This window comes from Doryrhamphus excisus, chromosome 2 (assembly GCF_030265055.1).
Source record: "Doryrhamphus excisus isolate RoL2022-K1 chromosome 2, RoL_Dexc_1.0, whole genome shotgun sequence".
NCBI classification, from domain to species: Eukaryota; Metazoa; Chordata; class Actinopteri; order Syngnathiformes; family Syngnathidae; genus Doryrhamphus; species Doryrhamphus excisus.
The window spans coordinates 20,318,758-20,339,845 of NC_080467.1; the positions used below are offsets into that span (position 1 = coordinate 20,318,758).

At 42.8% G+C, this 21,088-nt stretch overlaps 2 protein-coding genes across 4 annotated transcripts in view; one reads left to right on the forward strand and one right to left on the reverse strand.

The window, feature by feature from the left end:
• Positions 1 to 5,575: 5,575 nt before the first annotated feature.
• zgc:73226 (uncharacterized protein LOC402792 homolog) lies at positions 5,576 to 16,417 on the reverse strand. The gene is made up of 7 exons (XM_058064255.1): positions 16,159 to 16,417; positions 9,630 to 9,804; positions 7,345 to 7,495; positions 7,107 to 7,188; positions 6,954 to 7,027; positions 6,429 to 6,575; positions 5,576 to 6,224 (listed from the first exon to the last, which is right to left on the reverse strand). The coding sequence occupies exons 1-7, from the start codon at positions 16,186 to 16,188 to the stop codon at positions 6,176 to 6,178; spliced, it is 708 nt and encodes a 235-aa protein (XP_057920238.1). The 5' UTR covers positions 16,189 to 16,417; the 3' UTR covers positions 5,576 to 6,175.
• The window catches only part of LOC131113394 (mucin-2), a 47,503-nt gene continuing 42,424 nt past the window's right edge, over positions 16,010 to 21,088 (forward strand). For 2 of the 3 annotated variants that reach the window (XM_058064244.1, XM_058064247.1), the window contains exon 1: positions 16,010 to 16,443. The gene's annotated coding sequence lies outside the window, so the exon portion shown is untranslated. The remainder of the gene's footprint in view (positions 16,444 to 21,088) is intronic. The other variant, XM_058064246.1, reaches the window with a different exon arrangement.

Sequence of the window (21,088 nt, forward strand, 5' to 3'; positions counted from 1 at the left end):
GCGTCATGAGGTCTTAAGCTTGCCAAGCCGTATCCCAGCGATGAATCAGGCACACAGAATCCGTTTCTGACGCCATAAAAGTGGAGATAATGTTTCCACAAGAAGGATAAACAGTCAAAGACAGAAAAGGCACCAAATGACTCACAGTTTCCTGCACGTCTACCGCAGGTGTTGGTTGTCCTGACTTCTGTTTTGATTCTACACTGGGTCAAAAATGGACTCTCAAAAATATATATTTATATACACTACTGCTCAAAAGTTTGGAATCACTTGGAAATGTTTTTGGCCAGTCTGAGATACGGCTTTTTCTTGGCAGTCCTGCCATGAAGTCCAGCATCCTGAAGTCGCCTCTTCACTGTTGATACTGACCCTGGTGTTTGACGGCTACTATTTAGTACAGCTGCCAGGTGACGATCTTTGTCTTAAACTACACACTCTCAGATATTTGTCTTCTTGCACAGTTGTGCATCGTTTTTCTGTCCTTGTTAGACCCAGTTTGTGCTGCTCTCTGAAGGGAGTAGTTAACAGCATGGTAAGAGATTTTAGTTTTAGTTTAGATTTTTAGATGGGTCTTCTAATAATCTATTAGCCTTATAAAATGATGAACTTGGATTAGCAGCCATACCAGGAGATTGATGCAGAGGACAGTTGTTGATAGTAGGCCTCTATGCAAAAATCTACATCCTTCTTTGAAAATCATCTCATTCATTTTCATTGTTTGTGAAATGCAAGAAATTTGCAACGGATCCCAAACTTTTGAGTGGTAGTGTGTGTGTGTATATATACATATATATATATATATATATACATATATATATATATATATATATATACATATATATATATATATATATATACACACACTCTCAGATGATGTCAGACGGTGAGCACCGCAGCTGGTTTAGTGATAACAAAAAGCATCCCCTGTGTGTGATGCTGATGGGTGTGAATCCGACACGCGTGTAATTCCGCTGAGATTATAAACAGGAGCGAGACTCAGGAGGAGAGCTAAAAAAAAAAAAAAAACAGGAGGAGGGGATGGATGTTTAAGTTGTGAGAGAACGTCTGGCAGTTAATCACACTTTTCAACAATTCAAACAAAAATACGACAAGGTGTCCAAAATCAGCCCATGAGAGACCATCTATTTGCTTCAGGAAAGGAAAACGTCTTTTGTTCAATTCCCTGAAGCCCAAATCCTCCTTAAAGAATAAAAAGTAGTAGAACATGACTATTTAAAGCAACAATATGTAACAATAATTTGACATCAAAATGGCTTCCAAGTCATGCTAACAGAGTTGTAACGAGACAGAGATTTCAACATTACTTTAAAGTGCTGTCAAAAATAACGACGCTAACTAATTGATTTCATATTTGTTCAGTGTCTCTCGTTATGACAGCAGGCGGAGACACGGTGCAGCGTCTGACGCTCTTTTAGAGCTGACCACATCAACTAAGAAATCACACCAAGTGCGATCACGTCAGACACACCTTGACTACTTAGAGGACTTAAGTGATCATCTGCATCCAATAATGGTCCCTGAGACCGACACACCGAACCCCGGTTAAGAACCACTGTGCTGGGGTGAAAGTTGGGGTTAGGGTTTACAGTTTAGGGGGTTGACTGTAGTTTGACCATGTCAAATTGTCACCCTGAGCTGCTCGGAGGATGAGTGGTTAGCACGCAGGCCTCACAGCTAGGAAACCCAAGTTCAATTCCACCCTCAGCCATCTCTGTGTGGAGTTTGCATGTTCTCCCCGTGCATGCGTGGGTTTTCTCCGGGTACTCCGGTTTCCTCCCACATTCCAAAAACATGCTAGGTTAATTGGCCACTCCAAATTGTCCATAGGTATGAATGTGAGTGTGAATGGTTGTTTGTCTATATGTGCCCTGTGATTGGCTGGCCACCAGTCCAGGGTGGACCCCGCCTCTCGCCCGAAGACAGCTGGGATAGGCTCCAGCACCCCTGCGACCGTCGTGAGGATAAGCGGTAGAAAATGAATGAATGAATGAATGACCAATATATCAGTACATCTTCAGTATAAAATAAGCTAATTATGAAAACATAAAGACAATGAAACATAAGTGTAAAAAGACGTTAACCACTTTAATGCAGCTTTTGCTTCTTTTGGGGTAAATGTCAGACACTTTAAAAGGCAGACACATTTTTCCCCAATTCTGACTTGTACCTCAGCGGTGTTGGATGCTAGCGGTTCCCCCGTGCATGTATGTCTTGGCTACTGTAGCTTCTGATGGTGGTTTTACTAAATGCTGACTGAGAGAACGTTTTTCACGTCAAAGTCTTTGCAGAGTTGTGAGTGAGTAACACCGACACTGAGCAGACATACAGCATCTTAGTGGAATGTTCTTGCATCAAACCAGCAGCCGAGAAATGGACGGTTACCACGCAGCTGGAAGCCACCGCAAGGCTCCTCGTGCCGAAAAACCGAGAGCGCTAACGCTAGTTACACAGCAGGATGCCGAAGTCTTACAATCTCCGAAGGAGTTTCACCTGAGGGAGGTTACGTAAGTTTGTTTGGTTACGCCAGTCAGCACGTTTTTCCAATGTGACACATCATTAAACCAGAAGCTCACACCTGTTAGGAGGAGAGGCTTGGCCACAAATTACAACTTGACTTTTTGGACTAGACTAAACCTTTAGGACAAAGTGCTATTTAATGCTGGAGAAAGTTGAGTTTCTTGGAGCAGCCTAAAAACTAAAGCAGACTTAAACATTTGTCACCTGTCTAGACCGGAGCTCTTTTGCACCGGGGGCCACTTCATGTTTCAGTTGTGTGGTTTGATATTTCTACTGACCATGGAAAATGACATTATGCAAATAGAAAAAAAAAATGTACTCATATTTATCCGATACTACCGCCTTTAAGTCACGTCTGTGGAATCACTCAAGATGGTTGCAGACAGTGAAACACAAACCCGAGCGCCCTTCTTGGAAAACGTCAGTTTAGTCTGCGAGATTGATGACAGAGAGCGACGATCGTCTTCGAGTCACCTCAGCGTGACGGCATAAAACACATCGTCTGTTGAAAAAGAAAACAACAACAATCTGGTTTGGGTGTCTCGCAACATTCCTCTGCATTATGCAACGCCACTTTGAAGGCCCCAGTGCATGCTGATGGTTTCTCCATGTGTACGCCCAGACCCTTCTCATTTCAAGACGTCTATCCGTCACACTTTAAGCGGGACGCATTCGTCTCAGTGCTTGTCACGTCTACCTGTACGTAACACGGCTGTCGAGCGTGGTAAATCACCGGAGGAGTCGTAAGGGACTAACTCGGGTCTGCTATTCCAACACCGTCTCCATTTCTTAGACTCCCGGCAATGTCAACAACACGGCTTATTGGTTTCACCGCCACACGCATTCATCCTGTAATAGTCCCCACTTTTTCCTCGGAATGTTACCACCATTCTCTGACAGTCTTATGTTTACCATTTGATTCCACTAACATTTAATAAAACTTTAATGAAACCAATCATGGCTCCAACATTGCTCCCTCATTATATCGCTTTTTTTTTTTAAATAAAAAAAACTTAGTCAAATTATTGATTATTAGTCAGAATATTCACATTAAAGCCTATTTTTTGCCCACTTTCAAACATAAAAGTGGCTAAGACCAACATAGGTATGAATGACCGGAGAAAACCCACGCATGCACGGGGAGAACATGCAAACTCCACACAGAGAATGGAACTCGGGTCTCCTAGCTGTGAGGCCTGCGCGCTAACCATTCGACCACCGTGCAGCCCATTTTTACTGTAATTCTTTAGTTCAATTTTATTTTGTGGGCCAATAAAAAAAATGAGTTCCAGCCTACAAATGGCCCCTGGGCCACACTTTGGACAATTGTCTATAAACTTTTGGTTACAATACAATGAGTGCTGGTGCCGTGATTAAGCATAACAAAAACAATATGCTTGTCTTTCAAACCTGCAGGATAGAAGAGCTTTAAAGAGTTGGCTCCAGCACGTGGGCGTGCATGAGTGGTTTGGTCATAATAATAATAATATCCTATTATAACCTTGCATTCCTCTGTGGGAGTACATCCTTTTATTACGCAGAATTACAACCCAGCGTTCCGTACAGTGTGGCGTTTCATGACGGAGGAAGTGGCCCACATGTGGTAAAATGAAGATATCGGAGACGGACGCGTTCTTGTTCGAGCGTGGACAGCGCAGAGTTCAGCAGGTTTCCTCTCTGATGTCTCCACGTTTCTTGAAAACGCCACTTCTAGTCTCGGACCGTGGGTAATGTCGTCAGCTAATGCCTTTCCCAGAGATGTCAAATGTTGAGGTACATGCTGTCAGCCCGACATGTATGAGGCCATTGTCCTTGCAGGTTCCTTTGCTCAATCATGGATATCGCCACCAGTTAAATGTTAAATGCTATAGTGTTAGCATGAACCGTGCATTCAAACCGGAAACGTTAAAACTGAGAAAAAATGAAGCATTTCACTGGAGGTGTCCAACAGTAAGCTCAAAGTAAGAACGTGTTTATGGCAGCCAAGGGTGATGAATGTGCATATCCAAAGCACATGCAATAGTTTCATCTGCCGACAAAGCACTTCCTGTTGTTGTGCCAAAACATGTTGGCGTCGCTAGGCACGGTCTCACAATGCTATGCTAACGTGGGAACGTCTGAGAATGGAAACCAGGTGCCTCCTCTCACCGCCAAGTCTCCTTGTTGTTGCATCGTCTTAATGAGCGCAACAGGACCCCTCTCATCAAACGCCACACTAATGGCAGATAAACTCATACGGGTTTGGTTGAACTTGGACCAAAATGGACGTGCCTGTTCTCATCTTCTGAAATACACGCTGCGCTACTTAGATTGCGAAACCGAGACTCGTCATTTCACGAGATGCTCAGAGGAAACTGTTCCTGGGGTTTATCGGAAGCAATAAAAGGTCCAATGCTTGTCTGGTCTACGAAAGCAGCTTGTTAAAAGGGAAGCAACGACATCGGCAGATGGCGAGGCTGCGCTCGTGTCGTTTACAACAACAGCACAAGTCGTCAATGACAGGCACAGTTGAGAAAACAATGGATGAAATACCAACCAAATGCCTGATCAGGAGGAGGACAAATCAGCAGGGGGCGGGGCTTCGCCGCAATTCACGTTTTGTGGAAAGTACAATAAATTTCAAACAGATGCTGTGGCTCATTTGCAGGTTAACAACGGAGCGGGCTGGAATTGCAGACACGTAAAATTACAAATATGTGCTATGACAGCTGGAAAGAAACCGCAATCAGGGAATAAGGCAAAATAACTAACTAAGTATTAATGATTCATTACAATATCATACTATTAATAGCACAAGAATAACATCCCGGAGCCATGAGAGCAAAGACTCAAGTAAGTCAAAATACAAACTAACTATATATAACTAGTTTTTTTTGTTTGTAATGTTATTTTTCTTATTTTTTACAGTACAACCTTTTTCCCTCTTAATATTTAATACTAATACTAATACTTAATACTTTCTTTTTGTTTTTGGCAGTGCCGCACTTCCTAGAAAATAGACATGTACAAGGGCAGAATAAATGAGCCAACAAGCACATTGAGGTTTGGAGGAGTGATATTTAATGGGATCGGGATTGTCTTAGTGGGAGGTTAAATATTTAATGGGATTAGGGGACAAAAAAAGTACAAGCACTCCTACTCTCACACAGAAAAAAAAATCTACTTTAGAGATATATGGCAGAGAAAAAAATAACATTTTACAGAGGGTCATTACTTGTGACAAATGACAGCTTTTTTTCCCCAAGGTTGTCCAAAGGGCTTGCGTATTTTATCTGTGCGAACACAGCGTTCTCAGCTCTGGACAAAGACCTTTTTTTTTTGCTCTTTTTGATGAGGAAATTCTCCTTTTGTTGTATCATCTGGCCAATGTCTTCCTTCTGATTATTCTTTAGAGGCTAAAGTGACCTCAGTCTGACTCATTGGCTCGCGTCCATGCATACAACCCCCCCCGCCCCTCCCTTACGGGCTCTACAACAGAACACACACACGCATATGGTGATAAACATAGAAGCAAACAGGCGAGGTACTATGGTTGTGATGAAGGAGAGGACGTGACCTTACTGGCCAAAACGTTAGCGATATGGGGGTTGGGGGGGTTGGGGAGGTTGGGGAGGGTCGGCGGGGCCTTGAGCTAATGTCACAGTGTGCTAGTTGTGGATGAAGCCAAACGCTTTCCTATGTAGATGCTAAAAAAACAGAGAAAATGAACAAAAAAAACAATTATTGCATAATTCACTTGCAATATGTGTAGTAGTTATACACATTTAAAAAATACTTTGTGGTGGTTTCTTATATTTCAACTTTATGCTACAAAAGTTTTCTCTTAATTTTCTCTTCTTTTCTCTTAATATTTTTACATTTTATATTTTTAATATTTAAGACTGTCATACCCGATTCCAAGCGTGAGGAGATGGGATGCCAGCAGCGAGGGAACGAGGATGAGGAGCACGTCCGACGAGAAGATCCCCCTCTTCATCACCTCCGTCTTCCGGACGCTGAGAGAGCCCGGCTGCTTCGGGTGCTGAAACAGGAACTCTCTACACAGACGAGGAGGAGCATCACTAGGATGTCAAACTAGCAGAAGCTCAGAGGCTTGTCCTGCAATACCACTTTGATCCACTGGAAGCAGCAGTGAGTCACTATTCCCTAAGGTTGTTGGGAAATAGCGCTATTAGGCTCATTTTTTGCATTCAAATAAAAAATGTGCAGCACTTGGAGATGCATTTAAAGGTGAGTGTAAGGGTGGTGTGTCATGGCTGTAATAATATTGAAAACCATATTTAGAATGTCGTAAACAGGTTTTCTATGCTGTATGAAAATATTCCATTTATACATTTAGACATTCATTTACATTTTAAAAAAATATATAAAAAATATAAAATAAGAAAATGACTAGCTTGTAGTGTTTTTCTTACTTGGGTGGCATGTTTTCAGGCCTGCTGGACCAGTCCCACACCCAATCAGTGTCAGCTCTCCTGTCACTCTCCTCCTGTTTTACATCACAATTCACATCACATCAATTTATCAGAATAACACAAAATATTTCAACATTTTCAACACGGGTGTACCTGGATGGTGATGCAGTCACTGTCTGGATCACTGGGGGGTCTTGGGGAACCGGCCGACTGCGGGGTCGGGACCTGCGTGGGACTACAGACATTGAACAGACACTTTTACATTCCTTTAGCGCACCCACTCGACACTTCTGTTCAAACAATCAGCCATACACGGGACGTTGATGACGTGTTGTTAGAAACGGATGAAAGCTAAAAACATGACACCCCCCCTGCCCCCAAAAAAAGTTACCTGTCTCGATTCCGCTCGCACTCCAGCTGCGCCTCCAGGAGGATCCTCTCTAGCTCTTCCTGCAGGGCGGAGGAGATGCTATCCTGCGGTCCTGACAGACTCTCCCTGCGGCTCACCGCTGCGATCAGCTCCTCCAGTTCCACCCAGGAGCCTCGACAGGAAAAATAAGACTATTTTCAATGACACCTTTTATTTCTTTATAGAAAAGAACACATTTCAAATTGGAACTGCACTGCCCATCATTCACAATCCATATGTGAAACAAGAACACATATTTCTTTCCCTTTTGTGTGCATTCTAGCACGAAAAAACAAGTTAATATGAGCTAGTAACCATGGACGTCATGGGACGTACATATTTTGACGCTGAAGTGTCCATTTACATAACTGACTTGAATATTAACCAAGCTACAGTGATATTATTATTGTAGCAGCTAGCATGAAGAGCTATCTTTATCTGGTGGACACGACGCATCGCTAGTCTCAGCGCCATTCACAGATGGAAAAGCGGATACCTAGCTGTCAATTTTGCTACGCTGTGACGATTTTGGAGCAATTTTTGAGGACTGGAGCACACGTCTTGTGCAGGAAGACACAGCCACCCAAATGAGAGCGGACACAGTAAGTGTTGTTGTATCTATACTGCTGTTATTGGTGGAACTAGCATAAGTATGTGTATCAATGCACCCCAACAGAAATATGAAATCAATGTTTAGTAGATTGAAAGAAAAAAAAAAAAGTCCATTTAGATTTTTTGCCTTCTTTGGGTCCTGCCTGTAGCCCTGATGAATGTGTAGTGGGTTTTGTGCACCTCCCAGACCAGAAAAGTGTTGTTTTGGCACATCAAAAAACGAGAATTCTCAGCAGATGCGGACCTGAAAACCGTTCGAAAATCGACCCATCGGAGAAGTGGGATTTTTGGCCTTCTTTGGGTCCTGCCGGTCGCCCTGATGAATGTGTGGTGGCAAAAAGAACCCGACCAGAAACAAACATTTTTTTCTTCTATTGTTAAAACTTTATTCATTCATTACCATTTGTTTCTTGAAATACTACAATTCAATGATTCCAAATTTGCAACTTTTCTCATGTAAAAAGCCAAACCGTCTAAAATAAAAAAAAATGTTGCTTTGTGTGTTTCTTATATTTCAACTTTATGCTACAATAATAATATAACGTCTATTATTTACTCATACGATTGCGCTACTTTGTTATTGTCAGAATATGTTGACTTATTTTTTCATCATTTTCTGATTTTATACTTGCATACTGCATACTGCAGTATTATAGCTATATGGGAGCTTTCAATGAATTCCGACAAGGCACCAACATAGCACATGAATGAATGAATGGATACAAAAGGTTCCAAAAAGGTTCATTGGGTTCACGGGCGGCCAAAGGTTTACACACACACACACACACACACACACACACACACAAGCATGTGGTGGTGTGCATGCTTGTGCACAGCTAAACAGTAAGTGGGACTGACAACATGCATGCTTATGTAAGATCTTATTTCTGTTAGAGATTAGCCATTCACGCGCTCATGTCCTCCCCTTGTTTGTGTACAACATTTACAAGGCCATCATCAGCCAATCACAGCATCCCCCCCTCCCCCCCTGCCATCTGATGTGTCCATAATCTCCCACTTTATAAGCATATATGATGTTGTATGTGGTGGAGGGGGTGTCGAGACATGACTGAGCACAGAGAGAGAAGTGGAGGGAGGGGAATCTGTGCCATTGGCCTAGTTTTTTTTTTTGGTCCCTACAGAGAAGATTTATGACATAACCACTTTGCTGATCTATCTGCCGCCATTCTTCTGCAGCATTGAATCAGTTCCCATGGTGCAATGCTGATATTGTTGTTGTGCACCATCAGCCTTACATAACAGGAGCTAAAAACCACAACAACAGGTTGACTAGTTTTTCTTTTTTTAGGCCAATAATTGGCTGGCGGCCTCCTGGTTTTGGATAGTCCGCTCTCCGGTGTGCCAGCCAGGCTATAAGCGTCAGGAAATCTCTGTGGCTTATTGGCTTACAGAGATACACGCAGGTGAGGCAGGGAATCCGTTTGCACGCCGACAAAGTGAAACAATAACAAAAATAAGTGTGCTCATCTAATTTGTAGCGTAGATTGTGCCTAACACACTAAGCTCATGAAATGGGGTCACCGCCGCTATTGTTTACTTTACAGCTGGTTACAGTTTACAGTAAGCAGCACCATGTGTCAATGATGTATACATTAATGTACAGTAAGAATAAATAATACAGAGATATCACTCACCGTAGAGGCCGTCCTCTGGTGTCTGCGAGCTGGACATACTGGCTGAGGTGGGGGGGCGGGGGGGGGGGGCTTGGAGGTGCAGACCGTGGCCGGCTGAGGAAGGCAACGAGGAGGAACAAGTGCAAATGTCCTCAGGATGATCTCCCTCAATCACTCCCCCTTTTGTTGTGGAAGCCTAAACATAAAAATAAAGAAATAAATAAAGGCACCGGTCCTTGTCGCTGCACTAATCCATGCTAGCACCCCCCCACCGTCACTCCCTCCCTAACCCCCGCCTCTTCCCTCCCCTCTGGCCACGTGTCTGCGAGCATGTAAACAAAACAAGCCGGGAGATCATCTGTGCTACAGAAACGAAATATAAACGTACATAAATGTTAAAGTTAGTAAATGAGCACTTGTACATCCCAAAACAATAACAGAAAAAAGTACAATCATTATTTTTAATACAATAAATTGTGTTAAAAATTAATTAATTTCACTGACTAAACCGTTCATTTTATATGATGTTTAAACCATTTGTATTACCTTATATTGTTTGACATTAATTCACACCAATCGTCATGTTGTATTATTATTATTCATTATTACTCTAAAAACGAATAACGGCATCCTTGATGTTGCTATGGCGACCACAGACCTCTAATCCCAAGCTATGATTTCAACTGACCAGTTAGCATTAGCCTTAAACGTGTCTTACTATTTATAGTTGTGCATTTAGATCAAATACATTTAATTAAATCATATTTTTATTGGACTTTAAATATGCAAAAATTAAAAAATATCTAAAACACAAAATGTAAAAAAATATATAAAATATATCAATAATCTAAATAGTAAATCTAAATAAAAATATGATGCATTATAAGAACATAAATAATACAATACATTAATCTGTCATATTTAACTGTTTAAAATGTAAAAAAGAAAAAAAGAAGGTATTGTCCAAATTAAAGCAATACAATCTAAAAGCAAAAATCAACAAACTAAGAGGCAAAAATAACCTAAAATGGGCTTTCCGAGGACTTCAGGGGTGGTTCATCAGCCTGAGCAAAATATAGAAAAACATATTTTCAACTCTGCCAAGTTTACTTCATGAACGTTTAACACGAAGACGAATAGACTGACACAGCGAGAGGCTTGTTCAAAGCGTGTTCCTTGAAAACTGCATCACTTTGAAACATCACTCAGAGCCACGAACGAGCAGAGAGAAAACAAAAGACCGCCCTTGGGACAGAAGGTCCACTCCTCTGCAAAATAGTGCTACTATTTTTAAATGCAGCCCAGAAAAAATGATTATTTCTGTCCTTGAGGGCTTGAGGTGTGTTTATCAGGAGGAAATCTTCAACACTTTAAGAGCAACATTACCACCTGGTGGAGGGAACTTCTGAAGAAAGGCCACATGACTAAAAATAAATGTGTTGATTCAAAAATAATAATAATAAACTGTCATGCAATGGTAAAAAATAATAAGTGAACCAGTGTATAGTTAAAATTCTTAAACATTCTAGCACTGTAAAACTAAAACAACTGATTAAAACTTCTCAACTGGAATCTAGAACAATGCTTCCCAACCAGGGGTAGGCGTACCCTTAGTGGTACACCAACAAAGGGGGTACGTGGACACCTTTACCTTCCAAGGTGATATGGTAATGGTAATGGTTTTATTTCATTTGAACATGCATCAGATTACAATTGAATGCATCACATAATCAGTTCACAGTTCCACATGTCCAAAAGGAGTAGGAAGAAGCAAAGCTTATTAAATCCTACCCCTCCATCTGGTACTTTTACAATCACTAACTGTTACATTTATTCACTTTCTGCCTTTGTAATATAATTTAAGGTTTTTTTTTTAAATTAATTTTATTAATTTGAATTTTCAATTGTTTTTAAAAAAAATATTTCATTTTATTTTATTTTATTTTATGTCCCGTACTGAAGTACGAGGTGATATGAGCATCCAATGCCATAATGTGTACCATAGTGCGTGTCAATATAGTGATATATATAGCACATCGTGACTGGTTCAAGACTCTTCATCCTTGTATTTAGCAAACATCAACTGCTTGTATTGTTTCTTGAATTGGCTCATCGTTGTGCATTGTTTGACTTCCTTACTCAATCCATTCCATAGTTTGATTCCACATACTGAAATGCTATGGCCTTGATACGTAAATATTCAGTCGTTTCATATTAGAAGATAGAGATATAGAAAATAACATGTGATCATCAGCTTTGGGTGGAGATCGAAAGGATGAGGTCGCCGGTGCAGAAGCACTGTCATCTGGGAGAACCTCAAGGTGGCTTGAGCAGGAGCTTCAATTCAGGGGCTTGTCTAACCAATTGGAGGCCTTGGGGAAGACCCAGGACCCAAAGGAGAGACGAGGACTCTCAACTGGCCTGGGAAGGAGTTGGACAAATTCACCAGAAAGAAGGAAGTCTGGGCTTTTTGCCTTAGGGTGCTGGATGGATGGATTGATGTGAAACATGTTATAGAGCCAACACTTAGAGGGAAAAAAAACTACTGTCATTAAAAATGACAGAAATGTTCTAGCACACGTCATCTGTTCTCAATGAAATACAGTGTTTAGGTCTACAGTATTTCTAGTAATGGATCTCAGATAGTCCATAAGTCACATCCACCAAGCCTAAAATCCTTTAAGAGTCCATGAAAGATGAGCCCGATCTTAGCATACTTTTAAAGAGGCAGAGAAATAAGCATCTGAAAAAGTCGTAATGGCTCCATTACGTCTTTGGAGTCATTTAGCGGTGATTACTGTACCTGGCTTCAGTCACAGAAGACATCATGTACAATTGAAGTTAATAAAGTTATTTGCTATGGTAATGGTGGCACAATCCAATTTCACCCATCCATCTATCACAAGACCATACCTCAATCATTGCATCTCTTATCTTAGCATCCATCCATCATGTATTTAGCATCCATCCCCAATCAGTCCAGGTCTCAAGAGCCACAGATCGATCCCTTATTCTTCAATCTGCACTCAACACGCACAAGCACAAAACTTAACATGAACACATTTTGTGTGTCACTTAGTTGGATGGAGACTTGCAATAATTGTCCTGAGATCCTTGGAGATCCTGGCAGTGATTTACTTTTGTAGACCACCCACCTGGCACACTTTTTACTGTTATCCTACATTAGTATCCTATTGCAATATTGTTATTTCTGCCATTAAATTAAATTGCATGAAGCTCCATTCTGATTCTTTGTACACATAACGTATTCCTAATGCATTAAGTGCGACGCACTGCTGCCCTTTTTTTCACATCTCACATTCCTTTAAATGATTATTACCAAAAACAAGGTGTGTGTGAAGTGTAAAAGTAGAAAACCCTCGGGATGCAGACACACAATCTAGGGGAATGTTAATGTGATTCTGGTAGGAAGAAAAAAAAAAAACGAAGTGAAGGTGGCAGTGAGGAGGATAAGTGATCGGAGCTGATAAAATGGGATAGGATGTCTCACTCCTCGAGGCGTTTAGCAGTAAATGTTATCTGTCTATGCGAGTGCTATAGAGCCTCCTCTAGTGACAATGGCCTGTGTGGTGATGACAAGCCGACATGCAACGTGGCAGTAAGAGGAAAAATGGGGCTGGGGTGTCATGGGTTGTTTGCCCCACATAAACAATAGTTACGTATGTGTTTTTACTTGCGTTTTACTTCAGTAAAACTGGTTGTGTAGTAGCTTCAGAAAAAGCAAATAGACTGAAGGGCTGGATCATTATCTTTTGATTCATTTTGTCACATAAATCTAACTCCGACTGAGATGATTTCTATGAAATTTGGTAACCCAACGATCATTTCTGGTTTTCATCCGGAACTATACCGTTTATTCATTCATCCATTCCTTTTCTACCGCTTATCCTCATGAGGGTCGCGGTGGGTGCTGGAGCCTATCCCAGCTGTCTTGGGGCGAGAGGCGGGGTACACCCTGGACTGGTGGCCAGCCAATCACAGGGCACATACAGACAAACAACCATTCACACTCACATTCATACCTATGAACAATATGGAGTCACCAATTAACCTAGCATGTTTTTGGAATGTGGGAGGAAACCGGAGTACCCGGAGAAAACCCACGCATGCACGGGGAGAACATGCAAACTCCACATAGAGATGGCTGAGGGTGGAATTGAACTCAGGTCTCCTAGCTGCTAACCACTCGACCGCCGTGCAGCCTCTACAGTTCATCAAGTCAGCGGCGAGTGTGACCAACCACAGCAGAGTGGGCGTGCATGGAGGCGGGCCGTCGATTTTAAAACGTTAAATCAGAGCATTTTCACAGGAATCACAAAATCCAAAGAAATACAGCAGAATAGGTGCCGATTCTGGAAGAACTCGAAAGCTTTCTGTGCTGCATATCATGTGTAGCTGCTCTATAGGAGTCCACAACTCAATACAAAGGGCCGGCAAATGAGCATAATAGGTCCTCTTTAAGATCTGGATCTGGAATCTAGTGGCACACTCTCCTTTGGCCAGTTTCACCGTGACAGACTTGGCCACGATTCCCACTCCCTCCTTGGGCCAGGAGTCATTCCCAGCAGAACACAATGCTGCATTACTGCAACCTCCCTGACTTTGTGGCTTATTTGGAATCATTGTTCATGACTATGATGAAAGGTAGACGCCATCATTAACAACTGGTGGGATGAATAATTCCATTTATCAAATAAGTTGCGTGTGGGCATGTACCCGGGCGTGAGTGATAAGATGATACTGTTGCCTTTGACTTTATTCTGTCCTTCTGTTTATTTCCATTATGCAAGGTGAAGGTATTCATTAATAACTGGTGCGAGGAGCGATCACATTAATAATACTAAATAACATGTCTGCTTTGATTGGGCATGTCCCCGAGTGGGAGCAATTGGCTTTGATTTTGTGGATTATTTTGAGTGTTTCTCCAATGCAAGATGGCTGCTGGCGTGAATAAAGTGTGGGAGGCGTTGGAAGTTGTTTCTTGTACTTGGTGTGCCAACGAGCGTACCTAGGGCTTTGTGGATGACTCGGAGTCCATTTGTTTACTTTCTGCCACGTGGTGTTCATCATTCATAGTACATGTACATACAATTATGTGACACATATCGGTATCGGGACTGCGCGGCGGTCGAGTGATTAGCGCGCAGACCTCACAGCTAGGAGATCCGAATTCAATCCCAGTCCCCCTAAAATGTTCTTAAGCCCCCCTAAATAATTTGATATTATTTATTTATTTATTTACAAAATCCCTGACACATTTAATAAAATAGGGCTAAAGCAGGCTAATAAGCAAGCCAATAAGCAGGCTAGTACGAGCTAAGCCCCCCCTGTCCTCAGAACCTAGTGACGCCCCTGTCCGGTTTCCTCCCACATTCCAAAAACATGCTCGGTTAATTGGCCACTCCAAATTGTCCATAGGTATGAATGTGAGTGTGAATGGTTGTTTGTCTATATGTGCCCTGTGATTGGCTGGCCACCAGTCCAGGGTGTACCCCGCCTCTTGCCCGAAGACAGCTGGGATAGGCTCCAGCACCCCCTCGACCCTCTTGAGGATAAGCAGTAGAAAATGAATGAATGAATGAATATCGGTGTCGGCTGATATCAGTATCGAAAAATGAGAGTTGGATAACATTGTTTTTCTGCCAAATCAGCCAATATCGGACATCCCCGGTATCAGGAACATGAATTATATGATACATCCACTTCAAGCTTGCAGCGGCCGCACTCCCACTCCTCAAACAAACATGCTGCACTGCAACAAGAGATGATACTCACAAGCAAGCCAACTTACTTCAATAATTCAGTACTCGGTGACATTTATTCCACATTCATGCACATACAAAAGGAAGTCATTGATACGTGGCATCTAAAACTAGTGAGAGACTAGTGACGTGAGCTTTGAGATGTCGCTTTGTTCACGTGTCTCTATTATCCTGCTGGTCGTGCTTCCCTGGCACTGGTCATGCTTCCCTGGCACTGGTCATGCTTCCCTGGCACTGGTCATCCTCATATGGGAGATATCTGTGAAATCATTCCACCTGTCTGTTCCCATATCCGTCCCCCTTTATCGCCCCCCCCCCCCCCATGCCCTCTATGCATGGCCTTTCTGCATTCCTCTCCAGTTGACCTTGGTGTCCTGCCAGCCTTTCCCCACCTCATACAGCACTCCCCCCACCCCCCCAAAACCATGTCCTGCCCCTCATTTCCACCCTTCACCTCCCTAGTTCCTCCACACTTTGCTCCGCTCCTCCTTCTCCTCTCTCCGCAGCTGTACATACTCTGCTTTTTAATTAGACCCACTGTGGCTTCACCTCCCCCCACCCCACTTCCATCCCTCCCCTCGCTTTAAAAGGATATAGAGCCTTGCATGGCGACACCCGAGAGGAGGTCACGACGGATGGAGAGATGCAGGGGGGGAGAAGGGGACAGAGAAGCGAGACTGGAGTAGGGAGGCGGGCGGCGGTGATGGTGATTGTGGTGATGGAGGGGGGGGTTGAGCACATGAGAGGATAACTGCCTGTTTGCTCACTCTTGTCGTCTTGCTTCCCCTCCTGTCCATTCACTTCCACTCGCAAGCGCTCAGACCGCGAGGCGGCAGCTCCGAGGGATGGCTACTAAGGTCCCCACGTGAAGGGGAGCGACTCCGCGGCACCGAAGACGAAGGGAGAGAGGGGAGACATCAGGCGGAGGGCGAGAGGAAGGCGGCGGCGGCGGCGGCGGCGGCAGTGATACCGAGGCGGGAATAAAAAGCAAACACCAGCGGGACGCGAGGACCGGAGGAGGAGACGAGAGGGAAGCGCGGAGGAGAGATGTGGTATGTGTGACTCAGTTGCGTCCTGATGGAGGAGAGTCCGACAATCTCCTATCAGCCTTCAGCATCACCATAGAGATAAGCTGAGGAAGGATGTTAAAGAATCGCGCAAAGTAGCAGCTTTTGTTCATCCTCCTGTTTGTTCAGTTGATATTTTAGACAATTAGCATATTGTACTCTGCATGTGTGTGTATGTGTGTGTGAGAGAGTATTTTATTTTGTATTCCAGCCATTCAAAGACAAGAAAGGTAGCGCATGTCACATTTGTTTATGCAAGTGTGTCCGGATATGCACATATTTGTTCCCACAAGAGGGGTCATGTGCTCATAGCCTGCCTGCCTGCCTTGTGTTTGTTTGTGTTATTGTGTGTGTGTTATTGTGTGTGTGCTGAGATACTAGGGATGACTTTATTGCAGATGTGGGAGTTATTTTCTGAGACTGTGCAGCTTTATGAGATGCTCCAACGAGTGAGACGCCTCCATTGATGCAGAGCTTTGCAGATTCCTGCACTCCTTGCATAAATGTCTGTGTGTGTGTTTTTAAAACGGGGGTATCCACAAAGTTACAGGAGGGGGGAGGAAGCACCGAGTAAGGGAATCCCATTAATGTAGCAAAAGTGTGTGTGTGTGTGTGTGGGGGGGGTTAGGCAATACGCTAGAAACAATTGAATTGAGTATTGCTGTATGGTACTAGTACTTACTTGGTGCCTCGCTCAAGTGCGTACACACCATATATCTTAGCAGTGACTCTTTAAGGGTCAGCTATGTAGTTCATTTATCTTCTTCACTCATTGTGTTAAAAAGTTGGGTCACTTGGTATCTATTCGCTTTGTATCTATACTGCTTATTCGGTTCAGGGTCACAGGTGAGCTGGAACCTATCCCAGCTGACTGGGATACACCCTGTGGGAAATTTAGTATATATGTTCCACTGTGCTGATACTATGTATTTGTACAAAATATACTACTTCTCTTACTATTGATACCTATGAACTCTTAACAATATCCCAGCAGAACAAGTGTTTAAAAAAAAAGTCACGGGGGTATGCTGGAGCCTATCCCAGCTGACTTGCGAGAGAGGTGAGGTACCAGTCCCCAGCCAATCCCAGGGCACATATAGACAAACAACCATTCCCACTTACATTCATACCTATGGACAATTTAGAGCAGGGGTGGGCAAACCTTTGGACTCGGGGGCCGCATTGATTTAAGAAAATTGACGGGGGGTGATCAGACTATATATTTTAAGTGTCATGGAGTCTGCTATATATATACTTTGAGATAATTTATTTGATGTAAAGTGCCTTATAATTTAAATTTTAATATTATTATTATTATTTGGTTAATAATAATAATGATAATTATTATTCTAATTGTTATTATTATTGTTATTATGATTATTATTATGTGCTTGTGTCCCTTTTTTCAGGATCAAATAACGAAAATTGATAAGTCAGCTACTTCAACCATGAAAAAGTTGGCTCAAGCCATGATGCCAGGTTGTATGTTGAGTTTAAATGAAATACTTTGGAAAGAACGGGCGGGCCGTATTCAAACACTTGGCGGGCCGGATGTGGCCCCCGGGCCGTAGTTTGCCCACCCCTGATTTAGAGTCTCCAATTAACCCAGTTATTACCAAAAAGATGGTGTATGTGAAGTGGGATTATTTTCCGAAGTTGAAACTGAAATCAGCGAAATGCAAGAAAAACGGAGAGCAGTGAAGCATAAGTGAGTCAAGTTGTAAGGGCGACAAATGAAATCATTCATTCATTCATTTTCTGCCGCTTATCCTCACGATGGTCGCAGGGGATGCTGGAGCCTATCCCAGCTGTCTTGGGGCAAGAGGCGGGGTACACCCTGGACTGGTGGCCAGCCAATCACAGGGCACATATAGACAAACAACCATTCACACTCACATTCATACCTATGGACGATTTGGAGTGGCCAATTAACCTAGCATGTTTTTGGAATGTGGGAGGAAACCGGAGTACCCGGAGAAAACCCACGCATGCACGGGGAGAACATGCAGACTCCACAGAGATGGCCGAGGGTGGGATTGAACCCGGGTCTCCTAGCTGTGAGGCCTGCGTGCCAACCACTCGACAAATTCACTGATATTGAAAGTCCTCCCTGCCTCTCAAGCCCCCTTGAAAGTTTCATTTGTGGACACAAAATGGTTCATTTAAGAGAATATGTTTTATTGTGGTTATAGTTTCCAGTGCATTGCATCATCCTTATTTAGCTACAAGGACAACCACAATAATAATAACAATACCTCTTGAATGAACCCTTGTATTAAATGTCATTCGGTGCACGTCATGCTGTGGCTGCATGCCTTGCTCTTGTCTAATTAAGACATTTGGGGAATTTTGATTGCAGTTGGAGCACAAAATGTCAGAATAAAATACCCAGCAAGATCAATGAATCTGCAGTCTAAAGTAAACAATGCTGACTTTGGACATCCTTCACACAAACATTTCCTCACTGCTGCCAAAGTACGCTTGTCACAATCTATTGGCCTACTTATGGAGGATTTCATATCAAACACAGGATGTTGGTCCACAAAGCACAGATGGAACAAATCTCTCCTGGCATTCGCACCCTAAAAGAGTCGGAACCCGTCTGGGCTTCCTTCAGGAAAACTGGAGTTTACAACTGTCATGCCACCTCCTGTTCTTTGGTTAGTTTTATTCATCACGTGTTTAGGAGTAATGTGAACATTTCAACATAGAATGATGTGCCGGTAAAGTAAGGTAAACAAGCAGCGTGTTCGGATCCTACAAAAGTATTCCGTATGTACCTCTTCAGCCAAATTGCAGTAGTGCCTTCCAGATATCCATTATTTGCAGAATTCCGAATTAAAATGCTATTTGAACTCCTTGGCTGCAAACAACGAGCAAATATCTAATAATTTGCTCGGTCCGTATGTTCAAAGCGATGTTGCTCGCAAACATTTGCCCGTGTAGACACACCAAGCAGACACACAGCGTCATTAGCATTCACCCGAAGTGGTCCAATTATCACTCTCCTTACAGTTCTGTTTTTCACTCCGTCAAAGGCCCGAGGGAAACATTTGGCTTTTGAGCAACTAAATGCTCCGCTATGTTCCCATCGAGTTGCAAACATTCCCTGGATTTAACAACATCCACAAAGGCGCTTATTGTCAGAAGCTACAAAAATCTTTTCAATGAATTCATCAATCAGGGGGTCGGGATAGACCCTCTTTTAGTTGCCCCTTGAAAGACTTTTTGGATAGCTGCTTCCTAAAACTGGAGAACCCTGACTTTTAACCCAATCAAACATGTTTTTGGTCTGGATTATTCGAAAAAACGGGAGGAGGATGGCATTATTTTCAAGGTAAATTCAGACTTGATTCCGTCAAACACGCCTGACTTTAGGCTTTTTGTTACGTTTGTTAACCTTTGTTAAGTGCGGCCAAGCACCGTTCCAATGGCCTACTGTGAGTGCAACACCTGGATTTGGACACCCCTTGGCTGTCCCGGTAGTCAAAAATAACATCATTTGCCCACATGGGCTTGCGGATGCGGAAAGCATAAAACTGTCTTTTAGGGGAATTTCATCCCTATCCCAGCTGTCTTTGGGTTGCCAGCCAATCGCAGGTAACAAAAAGCTTCTCAAAAGTATTTTAAAGAATACGGCACCAGAGTTCGTTTGGACTAACGTAGTAAGGATAAACAGAATAGAAAACGGATGGATGGATGGAATTTCCACAGAACGCCTCACCTTTTTATCAGTGGCGTCATTAGGCCTATTTTAGGGAGGCTACAGTCCCCCTTAAATTATTTACGCCACCCTAAATAATTTCATATTTTTAATCGATCTGACAAATTTCATATAATAGGGCAAAAGCAGGCTAATACTAGTTTAACTAGTAATAATCGGAAAGAGAAGAATGATGATAGTAATAATAATAGGCTAATGAATAATATAATAATGATTATTATATCATTGATCACTGTCCACTGGACAGAATGGTTGCAGAGCTTGAGCAGCGGTTTTGCAGTGTAGATTGTGTGTACTTGTGTACATTTAATGGTGGCCTAAAACAGTTGAGTATCTCTACTAAATCTGTCCAAAAGTGGGAAAGTTATATCCCGGTTCTTCTTCCTTATTCGATTTTTTGGATTTTTTTGAATGTCTACTACATTCATTCATATCCTGTGCACCTCCAGGGGCTAAGCCCCCCGTCCTCAGAACCTAGTGACGCCCCTGCCTTTAATTTATTTCTTCTTTCCCTGTTGTTCGCTCTTGTTAGAATTTCTTAGCCACTCCGCTCCATCTTTCTTGCAGGTCTGCATTTTAACATGCTAGCCGATTGTAGCGTGTCAAATAAAACAACCCCACCCCTCCCAAGCGGCTGCACACACACACATACAATGCTGAGCGGACAAAATAACAACCTGCAAGCACATCGAAGGGAGTCGAATGCAAGACGAGCAGCACAAGGCGTGCGAGTGCGCAATGGTTGTAAATTTCTGTGACGACAGCGTGCGCGCCGGGCCCATCACTGATCATATAGCTTTTCTTAGTTCCTCTCCAGTTCCTCCTTAAATGCCCTGACACGCTGATGCTCCTGATTTACCACTCCACTGAACCAGAGCCGTGACATTTCCTCTTTCGATCCCCCCC